Genomic DNA, 14,313 nt, shown 5'->3' on the forward strand with positions numbered 1-14,313 from the left:
GTTTGAACAATGTATGTATGTTTATACAGGACAGTGTTACATGCAGTTTCATGTGTCTGCTGAGGTCAGCGGGCACAAAATTGTCAAATGTCTGGATCCATTCTTAGAATGCTAACAGGTGGATGTTGTCCCTCAAGGAGACATTTGGCATTAAATTCATAGTTTAGTTCAGAAAACCTTTATCAATATTTTGGCACTGTGCCACTAGCTAGGGATACCAGTGTTAGATAACTTAGCTAGGTAAGTAAAAAAATAACTTCAATATAATGTGATAAGTGATATGATTGTTTTTTTAAATGCTACAGGAGCTCAGGGTAAGATCACTAAACAACATAGTAGGGAGTGGGGCTGAGGAAAAAGAGCAAACAAAAGTCAGGGAGGACTTCCTGGAGTAGAGACCATCAAAGCTACCCAAATGCGAGGCCCTCAGGGCCTCGGAAACCAAGTGCAGCAATATAGGTATGTCATTGTACATAGTTAGGTGACGCTGGAATGAAACTTACCACTCGGGAGTGGTGGAGATAAGCAACAGCCAAACCACAGAGGACCTTGTATAGTGTGCTGAGGGTTTGGACTTTATCCTGAGGGTAATGTAAAGTTGGTAGAGGATTTTAGCCACGGTAATGACACAGTCAGACTTCTGTTAATAACTCAATCTAGAGTCTAGTGTGCATTAGAAAGAACCTTTAAAATTATAGGATCTACCCCTACATTTTGATGGACAATAAAATGGACATCCTGAAAGCTGCATAGCAATGCAGTACCACATACATGAATTTAGGACATGGATCTCCTGTGCTGTCAGCAAGTTCTTGTTCTGACTTTCCTGTATTACTCCTCAAATGCTAGGACACAAATCTTCAGGAAAAAGTGCAAAAGGAATTCCTTTTTAAATCTAATTCTGTTCCTAAGCAATTCACAAAAATTACACGTCAGTGTTTCTACTACATTCTCCTTTAGGCCTTAAAAGCAGGGACTTTAATATATATATATTTGTTTTTCTTTTTCAATATCTAAAAGAGATTTCTGCATTTTAGTCTTGGTTCAAAGTGTTGTGTTAGATCCCACTCTGAACTGAACTCAAAATTACTTCCCACATTTTCCGGCTTGGTAAATTAATCACTGTGGTATCCACAATCAAAGATTCAATCAAGAAACTTCCAGAAAACCTTGGGAAACAAACTTTGTATTACAAAAGAGTTATAAAACAGGAGCTGTTTTCTCTCTTTCACAAGTGTTTTGAACAAATCAGCACTCCATCAAAAAGAACATAACAGTTTAATGTTCTGTCAAAGAATGGAATGCTTGTTTACCTGAAGTAATGGACTGATAAAAGTAACTTGCATCTGTCTTGATTGATACAAAACTTACTCAAAGATGAATCCGGACAACCATGCCCTTAAACTAAACAGAGTCACTGACAAGAAAATAAAACCTGAATTCATAATGGAAACATTTCCAAACTGTTGATTCTATAAAGTTATTAAATTCAACACATGCAAAAAAAATAAAAACAACAAACGAACAACCTTTGAATGCAAAACTGCATTTTATTTGAAAGGAGCTAACATTTACCGAGGTTTTCTGGTACCTGTCCTAATGCCCTTCTTATGCATTAGCTCATTTAATCCTCACAGTCACCTTAGGACTTAGACACTATTATAAACCTCATTTTACAAGTGAGAAAATCAGAATGTTATCAGAAGAATCAAGTGACTCAAAGTCATACAGTTTGAAGAGATGATTCCAGATTTATGAGTCTCCAAAGCTATTCATGATCATACTGTACAAAAACTAATTTGAGGCTCATTTTAGAAGACATTAATAAACTAAAGTTTTCATGTACTTGGAAAATTTATATTTTTTATTGCTCAAGTCTGAGAACAATACAACAACACTAGGCCTCTGAATGGACAGTATAGTATGTAGAGCACTGCTCAGTTAATTACTCTCTTGACTTTCACAACTTGTGAGGTCGCCAACATGTGTCAACATCCTTACAGACACAGAGCAGACAGTCTAATACATACTGGAAGATGTGTCTGCTGGCATAATCCATTCCCTAAAGCTTACAGATACAATTTATTGAGCATCACTTCTGGGTCAGACAATTTCCATATATTATCTCATTTATTTATTTATTTATTTATTTATTTATTTATTTTATTTATAATATTTTTGTAGAGACAAGGTCTCACTATGTTGCCCAGGCTGTTCTCAAACTCCTGGGCTCAAGCAATCCTCCTGCCTCTGTCTTCCAAAGTGTTTGGATTGCAGACATAAACCACCATGCCCAGACTATAATCTCATTTAATTCTTGTGTTCTTCCAACTATGTACTATTACCCCTACAACCCCATTACACCAATGAGGATATTGGGGCCTAGAGGAAGGAAATAAATATCATGTTGTAATCATAATAGTAGAGCTAAGGTTTAACGCTCATTCTGTCTAACTCCAAACCCCATGCTTCTTCCAGTCTACACAAGGCCAATGAGCCAAACACTTTGAGAAATATAATTTACTTCTTAAAAGTAGAGCAGGAAACCGTGTTAATTCTGAAAAACATTGTTTTCTAATAGTACAATTATCTGAGTGATTGTGATTCGTGATTACAAGTTAGGTATATAACATTATTTCCAGGTTTTTAAAAAAAGGAAGGGAAAGAACAAGGAAAGAAGGGAGAGAAAAAAGAATGAGGAAGCAAGAGAAGGAAGCTGCAAAGTATTATTCTTCCATCTTACAGAAGTTTAAGAGAAGGTTAAGGAAAGATAAATAAATTGCCTAAGGTCCCATGTCAAGCTTGAGTCAAGAGCCAGAGGTAAAATCTATATGCTTTTGACACAAAAGCCATGTTCTTTCCATTTTCTTTTGACAAGTGGCTATATTTCTATGGATGCTGAAAATGACTTCACTCATATAGGGAAAAGTAGGCAATCACTCACTGATTCAAAATGGGAGTGACTCATGTTCTGTCCCCCTAATTCCAGGTAAAGCAAAGAGCTTGGGAATGCGAGCTCTGAATCCGAATCTGTTTCATAAGCCAGCCACCACATATTGGTGCCGTGATCTTGGGCACATGATAGAAAGAAGTAATTTTGCTCTAGGTAAACTCTTTTGTGATTCTAATTATACACATTTTTCTTTTTCAGTTTTTGTTTTAAAAAAAGAATAAAAACAACTACATTACTCAGGACAAAAGTGAATTTGAGGCTGGAGTTACTTGGATAAATTGCTTCAACTTTCCCTTTCACTCTGGTAGTGGAGATTTTGCAGTTAAAGTCACTTTCTTTAAGAAAGGAGCCATCACTATTGATAAGCATTACATTACCATTTGTTTAACGGTAATAGCAAGAGTAAATGTTTATTTAGTATTTTCTTGGTGTCCAGCACTGGACTAAGTGCTTTTTTGTGGATTATTTCATTTTATCCTTATAACTACCTATGATAAATGTACCATTGCTCATTCTGTTTGGCAGATGGGGAAATTGAGGCTAAGAGGTTTTCGTTCTTAGGCAACCAAAGCAGACCATCTGACTGCAGAGTTTGGTTAAGCACATCTCTGTTCTGTTGTCTCCTTTACCTGTGTTGAGATGATGCCAGGACTTTTTAGCCAACATTTTCATTTGTACTAAACTGCTATTGAGTATGTTACAAGGTGATGCTGCTGATAAGGTTGTGCTGACAATCACCCATTTAAAATCTTGCGATATTAATGCAGAAAATATTTTTTTAATATTAATGCATTTGGATTGATAAGAAATGAACAAAACAAAGGCCACAATATAAATGGCTGGTAGCTTTAAAACCCAGACATAAACGACATTATTATCAAATAGTTTCCTAATATGATCACAGACATTTAAAACCATCTTCCAAAACAGCATGTAAAGAGGATCAGAGCAAATTGATAAAAGTAATTTCTGAAGTATCTTTCTATTTCCAAGAAGTTATTTTGAAACATAACTTTAAAATATTTTAAAATCTGCCCTCTGCCAACAAAGTACCACTTTATTTGAAAGACAGAAAGCTTTTTGGCAATGAAGTAATTCCTAATTCCATAAAGTAAGACGACATCTTTAGAGTTTACAATGAGATTCCCTCACAACAGTCAGATGAGTCAGGCAAGGGGTTTCCATTTGACTGCTGGGGAGATGGGTGGGAAAGCCTGATGAGGAAACCCAGGCTCCCTGACCTGTGGGAGTGTTGCTCACATACAGCCATTTACACTTCTGGTAAGTACTGAGGAGTGTGGGGTCAGAAGCAACTCATCACTCAACCAGAGGACTCAGCTTTGCCTGCTCTCAGTCTTTCTGGTGTAAAGTTAAAATGCATCTTCATCTCCACAAATAAATTAGAAACAACAACAACAACAACAACAACAACAACAACAACAAAGAAGTTCAAGCCTTACAGTTTGTATGTGTATGCATGCGTGTCTATATTGGTGCATTATATTGTAGTGATTAGAAGGAATCTGGCCTTTAGATTTAAATAGGCTTGGCTTCAAATACAAACTCTTCCACTCAATTGCACTTTTTAAATTCTCATTTTGGGCAAGTTTTCTTAATCTCTCTGAACTGCAGGGTTTTTTATTTTTCTTTGTTAAAAAAATGATGCCAAATAATAATATGTACTTTACAACATTTTGCTACAATCGAATGAGATACACTTGTGCAGTTTGTGGCATGGTGTTTCACCCATGGGGAGTAATTCACAGTTATTAACTTATTAATTTGTCTTATATTTCCTTATTCAGTAAGCTGCTCTTTTACTTCTTAAACAGCTTGTCTTTGGCCTACTTTGTATAGCTATTTCTTTTCAACAGAAAGGGGAGAAAAGTAAAGAAGATAAAATTGGGAAAATTTTCTAAAAATTTGCTAAGGGTGTTTATGAGTGTCAAATAAGATAGATAACATATAAATAAGAGAGTTAAGCTATTAGTCTCTAAGGATTGGTTTTAATTTTTTTATTTATGAAAGCCCTATAGCCAAAGCCAGGACTTACTAACACTAAAGTTATTTCTTACAGCATACAGATTTGTGTAATGTTCTGTGTGATTTACCATTCTTTTAGAGAAGGAAACGATGCTCTATTAAGTAAGTGCCAGTTGCTGTGATGTTAGACAGTCTATCTCTTTTAATTATCACATCAATACTACTACTAGGTGGTTACTTCTGTGCCCATTTTAAATATTGAGAAAGTGAAGTTCAAAGAGAAAAACTTACTGGGGTTGGTAAGTGGCAGAACCAATACTACATTTGATCTATATCCATTCAAACCTTTGCTATTCTCTCACATTGTCTCCAGTTTCACTAAGTAAATGATGTTATGCATTCACTGAAAATTAATGCTGTAAAATAGCAAACAAAGTAGCCTTGCCAGTCATGCACCAAACACATTTGTGTGTATAACAGACCTAGCACAATTGTTAAAATTTTGCCATTAGAAAAAAGGCTTATAAAAAATGTATCAGTATCTAACAACCTGAATTAGGTCTCCATTCATTTCACAACATTCCAAGTGTATTCACTGAGCAGTTGGCAGGAGCCACTCTTTGAGGCAACTGCAATCACGAAATTTTTGTTGTCCAAATTCTATTACTGGCAGCTTTTTTGAACATCTGAGTTGCATTTGTTTTTGATTCAATGTTCATGTAAACAGAATGCATATCTTTGAGGTATTAAATAAGCCACACTAATGCGCTGTGGTTAATGCCAGCTGAGTCTCTTTTGCAATAAACACCTGGGATTGGCAGGAGAAAGACCTTGTCTTAGTTTTCCTATCTGTGAAATGGGGTTTAAAAAAATAATAACTACCTCTCAGCGGAAAAGTGCTGTGAATTAATTAATCTTGGAACTGTTTTCTACTAAGTGCCATTTTGGCATGATCTATTATCAGGATGGTTTGATGTTATAATATAATGGTAGAAGCTATTTAAAATGGCTACACATTTAAATGCCAAACACTTGACACATAGTACAGTAAATTTCATCTCTTCAAGTTGAATCATTATGTGTGACATTTGTACAGAAGTGCAAACAATAAATGGTCAAATCAGTCTTGGATTTAAAAGTCTCATTATTGAAAAATATAAATAAATAAATGCAAACGGCTTAGAACAGGTCCTGACATTGTGAGCATTATATAAGGATTTGCTAGCATTATTAGAAGCTACTTATAATTTTAAATTAAAATTAGCTACAGTCATATGTGTATCTATATATGAAATAAATCAAGCAAGCTTAATAAATGCCTAAATACATTTTTTTCTGAAAGACCCTAGTTTCAAATTTAAAAAAAAGGTACATTATTTTTAAAGTATTATTAAAGCATAGAGTACTGTGGCTTCAGTACATTACAAATAGGAAGTAAAGTTTTAAAAACACTTTTCTGGGCAGGGGCTAAGAATAAATATAAATATGTACATTATATATTATATACATAATTATATATATATATAATTTGTTACAAAGATAGTGGAAGAATTATGTAAGCCCTATTTTGTAGTTCAGTGCTTTTCTACATAGAATTAATGTCATCCAAATAGTAAAAACATCATGCTAATAATTTCCTCTGAATTTTTCATGAATGTTGCCTAATCCCTTTATTATCCCCTCATTTTGTTTAGTTCCCACTTTGGACCACCTGGAAGTAGAAAGCACCAGCCATTCTCCTATACCGTGATAATGTATCTTTCAAACAGAATGACAAATGTGCTAAGGTCAGTCCTCTGACTAACAGAGCACATCAAAGATTTATGAGTAGGGCCCACGGAATACACCAGTTTTCTAAAGTTGCCAGAAATCCAAACTAAAGCAATCACAGAGCTTTAGGTTGTTCATCAAAAAAGGAAATCCCTAATGTGTTTACTATTTCAGAAACGTTAAATTGTACATTTACACAGAACCATAAATAATGATGTATGACTGCTGAGGTCTGTGTTGCAATCCTTGGGTTTTCTAGATCACATTAGAAACAATTGTATATGAAAACATCTCTACCCTCCCTTCTTCCCACTCCCCCATCTAAAGTTCTGCGGTGAACGTGAATTTTAACAGCCAGTACATCGATATGGATAACACATCCAGGAGGGTGACAAGGCCTTTATAACAAAGCACACTTTCTCGGTCACACTCTTCTTGGAAGCCAAAGAATCTGTGTGTTTTCCCAAGGCAGTTGTTTGGGAAGGCACTGAGAAAGGAACTCCAAGTAAACAGTAGAAAACTCAGCACTGTAGGGCCCTAAGAGGTTCCTTCACAATAGACCACCACTATTCAGTTGTATTCCTTAGAGGCAACCTGGTTCACTGCCACTCAAATACTCACATTTAGGTGAAACAAGCCAATAATGAGATGCGATTCAGCCCTGGAGCAGAGTGAAGACACTGAAAGGGAAAGGTCCTCAGCTTTAGGGATTTTATGTCAAGGTGAAAAAGAGGGAAAAGTTCTAAGCACTCACAGGGCTTATGTTCAGCAGATGAACTTCTGCTCCTGAAAAGGCAACACAGTATGGGCATACAAGACAAACACAATGACACCCTCCAAGCTGTGCTCTTTCTTCCCAGGTTTGCACAGGGATGCAATTATGCAGTGGGGATGCCCTTTCTGCAAAGGTGAACAAGGCTTGCTTTTTCAAGTGAGCACCGATGAGTTTGCGGTGGTCCTTTCATGTCCTTTTACGTGGTCACCCTAAAGAGCAAAGGCATTCTTTGTGAGCAACAGACAAAGTTTGAGCTGCTGTCTGTGTACCTGGAACACAGAAAAGGCTACCTTATTGCCCTTATTGCCAATTTACCCATGTTCTAATCAGCAGCATTCAAGAGCCCCAGGGCAACAGCTACAGGCACAAAGTCAAGAGCTGAATTTCTGCATCCAAATATCCCAATAATAGCCATTGCTACTTTTTTTTTAAAAATTTTCTAGACTATTGCCTCAGTTCTAAACTTTGTTTTAGTGGATAGCTCAGTGGGCAATGCCAGTGATTAGAGAAGAACATTATCTTCACCGTTGTGGCCCTGTTTTCTGAGAAATGTGTGTTCTCCTAGCTTGAGGAGGGTCCAGCTGATCTTGGAATATTCTCATGTCAACAAGAAAAGACTGCCATAGCTTCTGACTGCTAAAAAAAAAAAAGAAAAGAAAAAAAAGAAAAAAAGAAAAGGGCTACGGCTAGCTGCTGGGTTTGCTCCAGCTCTCAGCTAAGGAAAGGAGGTAAGCAAGCACTGTTCCAAGGATGGTACTGGACCCAGACAAAAGCCAGCCAAGGAGAGATTTGGCATAGTGTCATCTGCAGGAACTGCCTTTCCCTGAGGCTCCCTCCTCTTTCCACCTCTGTGTCTCCAGCTGCAGCCTCTCATCTTCACTATCTTCTCAGGATTAACTATCTTGGGCATGATTCAGAGATACTAAGACTGGGAGACTAGTCCAAGGTCACACATCTTGAGGCAGAGCAAAGGGTAGGATCAGTTCCTTTGATTCTCCCCTCAGTGCTCTTTCTGCTACATCATCAGATCCCTTCTTGGTTTTCTTTCTCCATTTCAACTCCATGTACACACGTACTGGAAGTTAAAGGGACAGAAAAAAACAGGCAAATACAGGGAAGCATTACCTTTTGTAAGCTTATCTCCTCTGGTTAGCTGACTTTATCTTAGAATTCTTTTTCATAGAACTTAAAAATTTAGAACAGAGAAAGTAAAGATCCTCTTTAACTGTGGATTTTGCTAAAACAGGAAAGTGTAAATACCATTCTTTTTACACAGAAATATCAAGCAGTAGGTGAAAGGCATAAAAGTAGAACAGTCTAAATTTAAATCTCCTTCATTTCTCCCCATTGGCTTATTCATAATCATAAAACAATGGTTATAATGTGTATTCACACTGAAGCAATGGCTGCATAAATCTGAGAACTGAAGGAAGCTTAAATACCATCTGGTTCAAATATCTATTTTACTAGTACTTTAGAAATAGAGAATTTTAGAACCAGAAGGCACTTAGAAATCACCTAGTCTCACTTACTCATTTTACAGTTGAGCAAACTAAGATCTGGAGTTCAAATAATTTCCCAAATTACTACTACTTATTATCCAGGTTAATAAAAGAAATCAGCCTCCTAATATCCAAGCCAAAGTGGCAGCCTACAAAAATAGTAAAATGCAGCCAAAGGACAAAGACAGGTACATAAAGAACAGTCTTCCTTTAGATGACACACATTATGATTTTAAAGAAAGAACCATGAGCCCCAACTATGAGAAAGTCACTCCCCCACCTCTTTTTTCTATAGAGAAAGAAATAGGTAGAGATGAGATCATGACAATTCTCTTAAACTCCCAGCCCCTGTAAACAGTTTTTAGTATACCCATAATTAAGTGAAAAGGCAAACACATCTTGCTGCATCTATAAATCAGAAAGGCTGCAGTCAATTGTTTCTATGAAACAGAGCCTATACAAAACAACCCTGAAAGCAGCATATATTATAAAAATATCTTGGTGTTCCCTCAACTTGTTTTGTAAATTGTTCTGGCTACACACGTGACTAAGACCAAGAACAGTGTGTAAGACCAAGAACAGTTTCTTGCAGCTGCTCATGATTTATGTGCTAGAAAGAAAGATAAAAGATCACTCCTCAGAGATTTATATCCAAATGCCTTGCCCTAATTTACAAAAGGGAATAAAATTTACAAAAGGGAATAAAAATAATTTACAAAAGGGAACATTAAGATAATCCAGAAAAGAAAAATAAAAGTCTCAAACTAGTATAATGAAAAAAAAAAGTCACTGCACGTTGCCTGGTAAAGACAACAAAGACACCCCACAGAAATGAATGCATGGCCTCACTCAGAAAAGCAAGTGCGAGAACATTAGGGATGGGAAACTGACCAAGTCTCTTTAGTCCAAAATAAAATAAAATAAAATAAAATAATTCCTTAGAATCATACAAGGAGAACTTAGCAAGAGTGTGGAAATATGAAACTGAGTCAGCGATAAAGATAATATTTCCATTTTCCATTTCTATTTTCTATTCTAATTATCTCATTCATTTGTACTTTAAAAGAAAAACCTTCAAAAACGTAGCACCTCTTATGCCCACATATCACCTTTGTCTTCACATATTCCTGGATTGATGTGTCTTAATTATAGTCTATAAACAGATATTAGCCTATCATGGGAGTCACCAAATCGACAGACGTAGATTCAGGAAAACTTGGTCTCTGTGCTTGGTTCATTAGGCATAATTTACCTGCAATAAGTCAGTTTTTCTCTGGCTTGTAAAAGTAGGCCAGCAGGCACTCTCTTCTCAGGAACAATAAATTCAAACTGTACATATAGTAAGCAACTATGCTGGTATAAAGATACATATAAAATTTCATTTAGTCCTTAAAACCACCATGCGAGAAAAATCTTTATAACTTTTATAATCATCATACAGATTACAAAAAACAGAAATCCCAAAAAGTTTAACAAATATTTGCCTAAGGTCATTTGTCTCATGAGTAGTAAAACAGGAATTAGAATCTAAGTCTTCAGAAGCTAGAACCTAGAATCCTTCTACCAACCATATTTTAGGTGTTTCTCATATATGCTCAGATATGCTTTATTCTCAGATATAAAGCGAAGGCCACATGTAGTGGAATTTGCCAGTCCATGTAAAAAACCTCCAATACCCAGACTTGCTATTTGAGTGAGAAATTTTTATGTGATTTATGGTGATGGAAACATTTCAGTCACCTATTATTAAAAAACAAATGTGACCCAGAATTTGCTATCTTCAAATCAGCAGTTAGACGTAAATAAAATTTAGCAATTTTAATTGGTTTGGCCCAGACTTTCAGATTTCCATATGGTTATTTTCCTTGTTTTATGTTAAATGTAATCAACTTAGCACTTGGGTTTTAAAGTCTTGGCAGAATGTATCAATTAAAAGCTACATAAATTAGAATTGTTCAAAGCATACATTCCAAATTGAGTGATCTTAAGGACAAGACTAAAAAAAATGCTCTTTTCATAAATATGTTAATTTTCTTCTACAAAGTAAACTTGCATCATCACCCACATGACAAACTTCATACAGACATAAAAGAGATATTTTCTTTGGAGTAGTGAAAATTAGCATTCTATTTGCTTATTCTCTGAGAGTTAGTATGCCTAAAATGGCCTTTTTAAAATTGTTTGCAAGATCAATCTTTCTCATCTCAGTATTTCTGAAATTGACAGGAGTTATGACACTTCTCACAAACCATCCCCAAACTAAAATGTAAGTACAACATTGATAAATGTAACACCAGGCACATTAAGCTAATGGCACTTTTAACCAAATCTTAATCAGTGTTGCAAAATATGGTGCCTTGATTGTTATCCAATATGGTGTATCAGAATATTATGTTTAAAAAATAGTTACACATTGAAAGAGATGTTTTTTCTAAGCCCAAGCCACAAACACCTCTAGAAACTGTAAAACCACACAATCTGAATAAAATAAAATCAAACAGAAATCTGAAAAATTCAAAAGACATTCATTTCTGTAGAACTGTGATTAAATTTATTGCCTGTGTCATTATATTGGAAATACTGAAGTGTACCACACATGCTAAATGAATGAATCATTCATCAAACCCCAAGTGGTTGTTGATGGAATTTTCACACTTATTTAGCTTGACGGAAAGGCCAGAATACCTGGAGTCCCCATGATTCTTGGAGAGCTGTGTAATTCAAATCAAACCCCATTTTAAAATATTACTATTAATTTTTTTTATATGTGGGGTAGTAGGAGAGTACAGAACAAGTTGCTTTATAATAGAACCATGGTATTGATGCCATGTTTATAAATGACTATTTAAACTACTAAATATTAATAGATATTCTTCCCTGGTGAGGATAACATTAGATTCAGAACAATCGATCCTATTTCTTAATGTCCAATTTACATAGGCTACCTTCCATCCATGCAGCATTGCACAGAAAATGTCTTTGTAATTTTTGGATTAGAAAATTTGACAATATGAAAGATCTAATCCCCTCCTCCATTTCTGCAGATTATTTTATTGATTTTGGGCTATTTCCAGTGTCCCCTTTTTCAGTGACTGTGGAATCGCTAGAAGTATTCTTAAAAAAAACCTTGAAGGTCATTAGATCCTAGGCAATGAATGCCTTCATTCAACAAGGGTACTGCCCTCCTTTGCCTACAAGCCGTTTAACATCAGCAAGTTCCCCCAAAGGGCCTGCACTTTAACTTGTGTGATGTGTGACCGAACAGGTCACATATCTAAAATACTTAGCTTTCTCAAATTTCTCTGGTAGGCAGCACTGAGTCACTAATGCCACAGTCACAATGTTTCAGACTAGATTGACCTCTTTCTAGTTTTCAATGGAATTATTCCATGTAATCCGATTTACACAGCCATTTAATCAAAGCGAGAAAGGAGATTACAGAGCTCACATTTGTTTTGCAAAGCAAGGGTGGAAGGATAATCAATCCTACTGCCTCTCAAAGTGACTTGATAGTACATCCCCTGGCTTTGGAGTGTTGGACATTAACCTTATCTGTCTCCTGTGTTCTTGTTTAAATAGGAAGGTTTAGGCTCTTTTCCTGAACTAGAAGGTAGCAGCTTCTTCCCCCAGATCTCACCACCATTCATGGGAGCAGATGCTACTATAAGAAGGAATAGGTCTTTACCCTTCTTATAATTTCGCAGAAAGCTTGTCTAAATCAAGAGATTACAATAAAACTTTTCTTTTGTTGCAAGAATCTTTAACATTTGCATTTCGACAGCACGCTGTGGTGATTCCAGGTGCGGTGCTCAATGCCTTGCCTGAAAGCTAACCTGCTTGTAAGAGAGGGGAGAGGCACATCGCGTCTTTTCTCTTAGAGAGTGCTCTAGAGACTCTGCAAGCCTCTTTTAGCCAGGCAATGTCCCTTTCCCCTGCCTTTTACCACACCGGTACAAGGGGCTAGAGTCTTGCAACTTTTTGCAGGCCTAGTTATCTGTTTAAAATATGATGCTAAGCAGGTCATTTGATAAAGCATTTTGAGCACATTGATGCCTTCATTCTACACCAACGATGTGTACAAACACCCCGATTTCCTTTTTCCCCACCACTTCCACCCCTTCCACACATTTCAGGAACTGCAATCTCCAACAGAACCTCTGGGGGGTGAAAGGGCAACCCTTAGCCAATCGCGGCAGATAACACATAACAATTTCTAAGGGGGAAAGTGAGAGGAGGTAACAATCAACAATGGTGAAGAGAACTGTGGATAGGGGCACCGTGGCGGCCCTTTCTAAACGAAGAACCAGGTATTTTTTTCAAGGGAAAAAAAATCTAATTGTCCCCCCAGGCAGCGCTTTACCCGCAGTGCTTTATGTATAATGCAGAATTTAGCAGCACTGGGAATTATCTCAATCACTATCATTCAGAGGTGCCTATTTTATAAAAAGCCTTTATCCCTTTTGAAATGGAAAAAGGTGCATGCATTGTGGAAGTACTAGAGCTCTTTAGAGCCCACACAGAGCTGCAAACTAGGCAGACACCGCCGAGAGCCAAGTTTCCGGGGCAGGCGGGCAGGTTCCCGCCCCGCCGAGAGCTGCCGCTTAGGAGCTCCGCGTTGGCTTCGCTCCCGCGGCTGCACCCGCATTCGCGCCGCTCCTGGTGCCCGGCGCCCACCTCGGGGCTACACAAATAAATCTGAGTGAGAGAGCTAGTGAGGGTGGCGCGTGGGGTGCTGTTTCATAATCTCCTGGAATCCACGGGAAAACCGTCTCTTATGCAAAGACATGCCTTCCCGTGATAACTTAACATTCCATGGCCCAAAAGCCAATCTTTCCACCAGACGGGAATTACGGTTTCCGACTGACAGCTCAAAACTTAACTGCTGAGGCTCCAAACTTGACACCGGCTCCCTCTCAGCACTCCCACTCCTTTTCTCCCTGGCTCACCCGGCTCGGCTCGGGATCACACACCACGCCGGCCTCCCCCGCATCCTCTTGGCTCACCCGGCAGGCACAGCCCTGCACGCCCCAGCTGCAAGTCCCAGGGAGCGCCGGCTTCCCCGGGGCACCGGGCGCGATTTTTCTTGGAGAGCTTGGGAGCTCCCGGGCGCGCCCTACTCACTTGTGTCTTCTTCATAAGGAAAGGCAGCGCTGCGATCCAGCACAAACAGTGGTGTGGCGACTCCGTTTAGCTGTTCTGGAGCTCCAGCATATTGCACGAACAGCGGCGGCAGATAGTCCACGCATTGGGTAGCCCGAGCGCAGCGCCCTCTCCACTGTCCCTGCTTTCCGCAGCGCTTCTAGTCTCGGCGCGAGGCGGCGAGCGAAGCC

The 14,313-nt window shown here is 37.9% G+C and overlaps 1 protein-coding gene across 3 annotated transcripts in view; it reads right to left on the bottom strand.

Annotated features, from left to right (window-relative positions):
* KITLG (KIT ligand) overlaps positions 1–14,308 on the bottom strand; it is an 83,404-nt gene extending 69,096 nt beyond the window's left edge. For 2 of the 3 annotated variants that reach the window (XM_004053649.4, XM_004053648.4), the window contains exon 1: positions 14,105–14,308. In XM_004053649.4, the coding sequence (XP_004053697.1) occupies positions 14,105–14,119 (15 nt within the window). In that variant the 5' untranslated portion in view covers positions 14,120–14,308. The remainder of the gene's footprint in view (positions 1–14,104) is intronic. The other variant, XM_055357901.2, reaches the window with a different exon arrangement.
* Between the last annotated feature and the right edge of the window lie 5 nt (positions 14,309–14,313).

Source organism: Gorilla gorilla, chromosome 10 (genome assembly GCF_029281585.2).
Source record: "Gorilla gorilla gorilla isolate KB3781 chromosome 10, NHGRI_mGorGor1-v2.1_pri, whole genome shotgun sequence".
NCBI classification, from domain to species: Eukaryota; Metazoa; Chordata; class Mammalia; order Primates; family Hominidae; genus Gorilla; species Gorilla gorilla.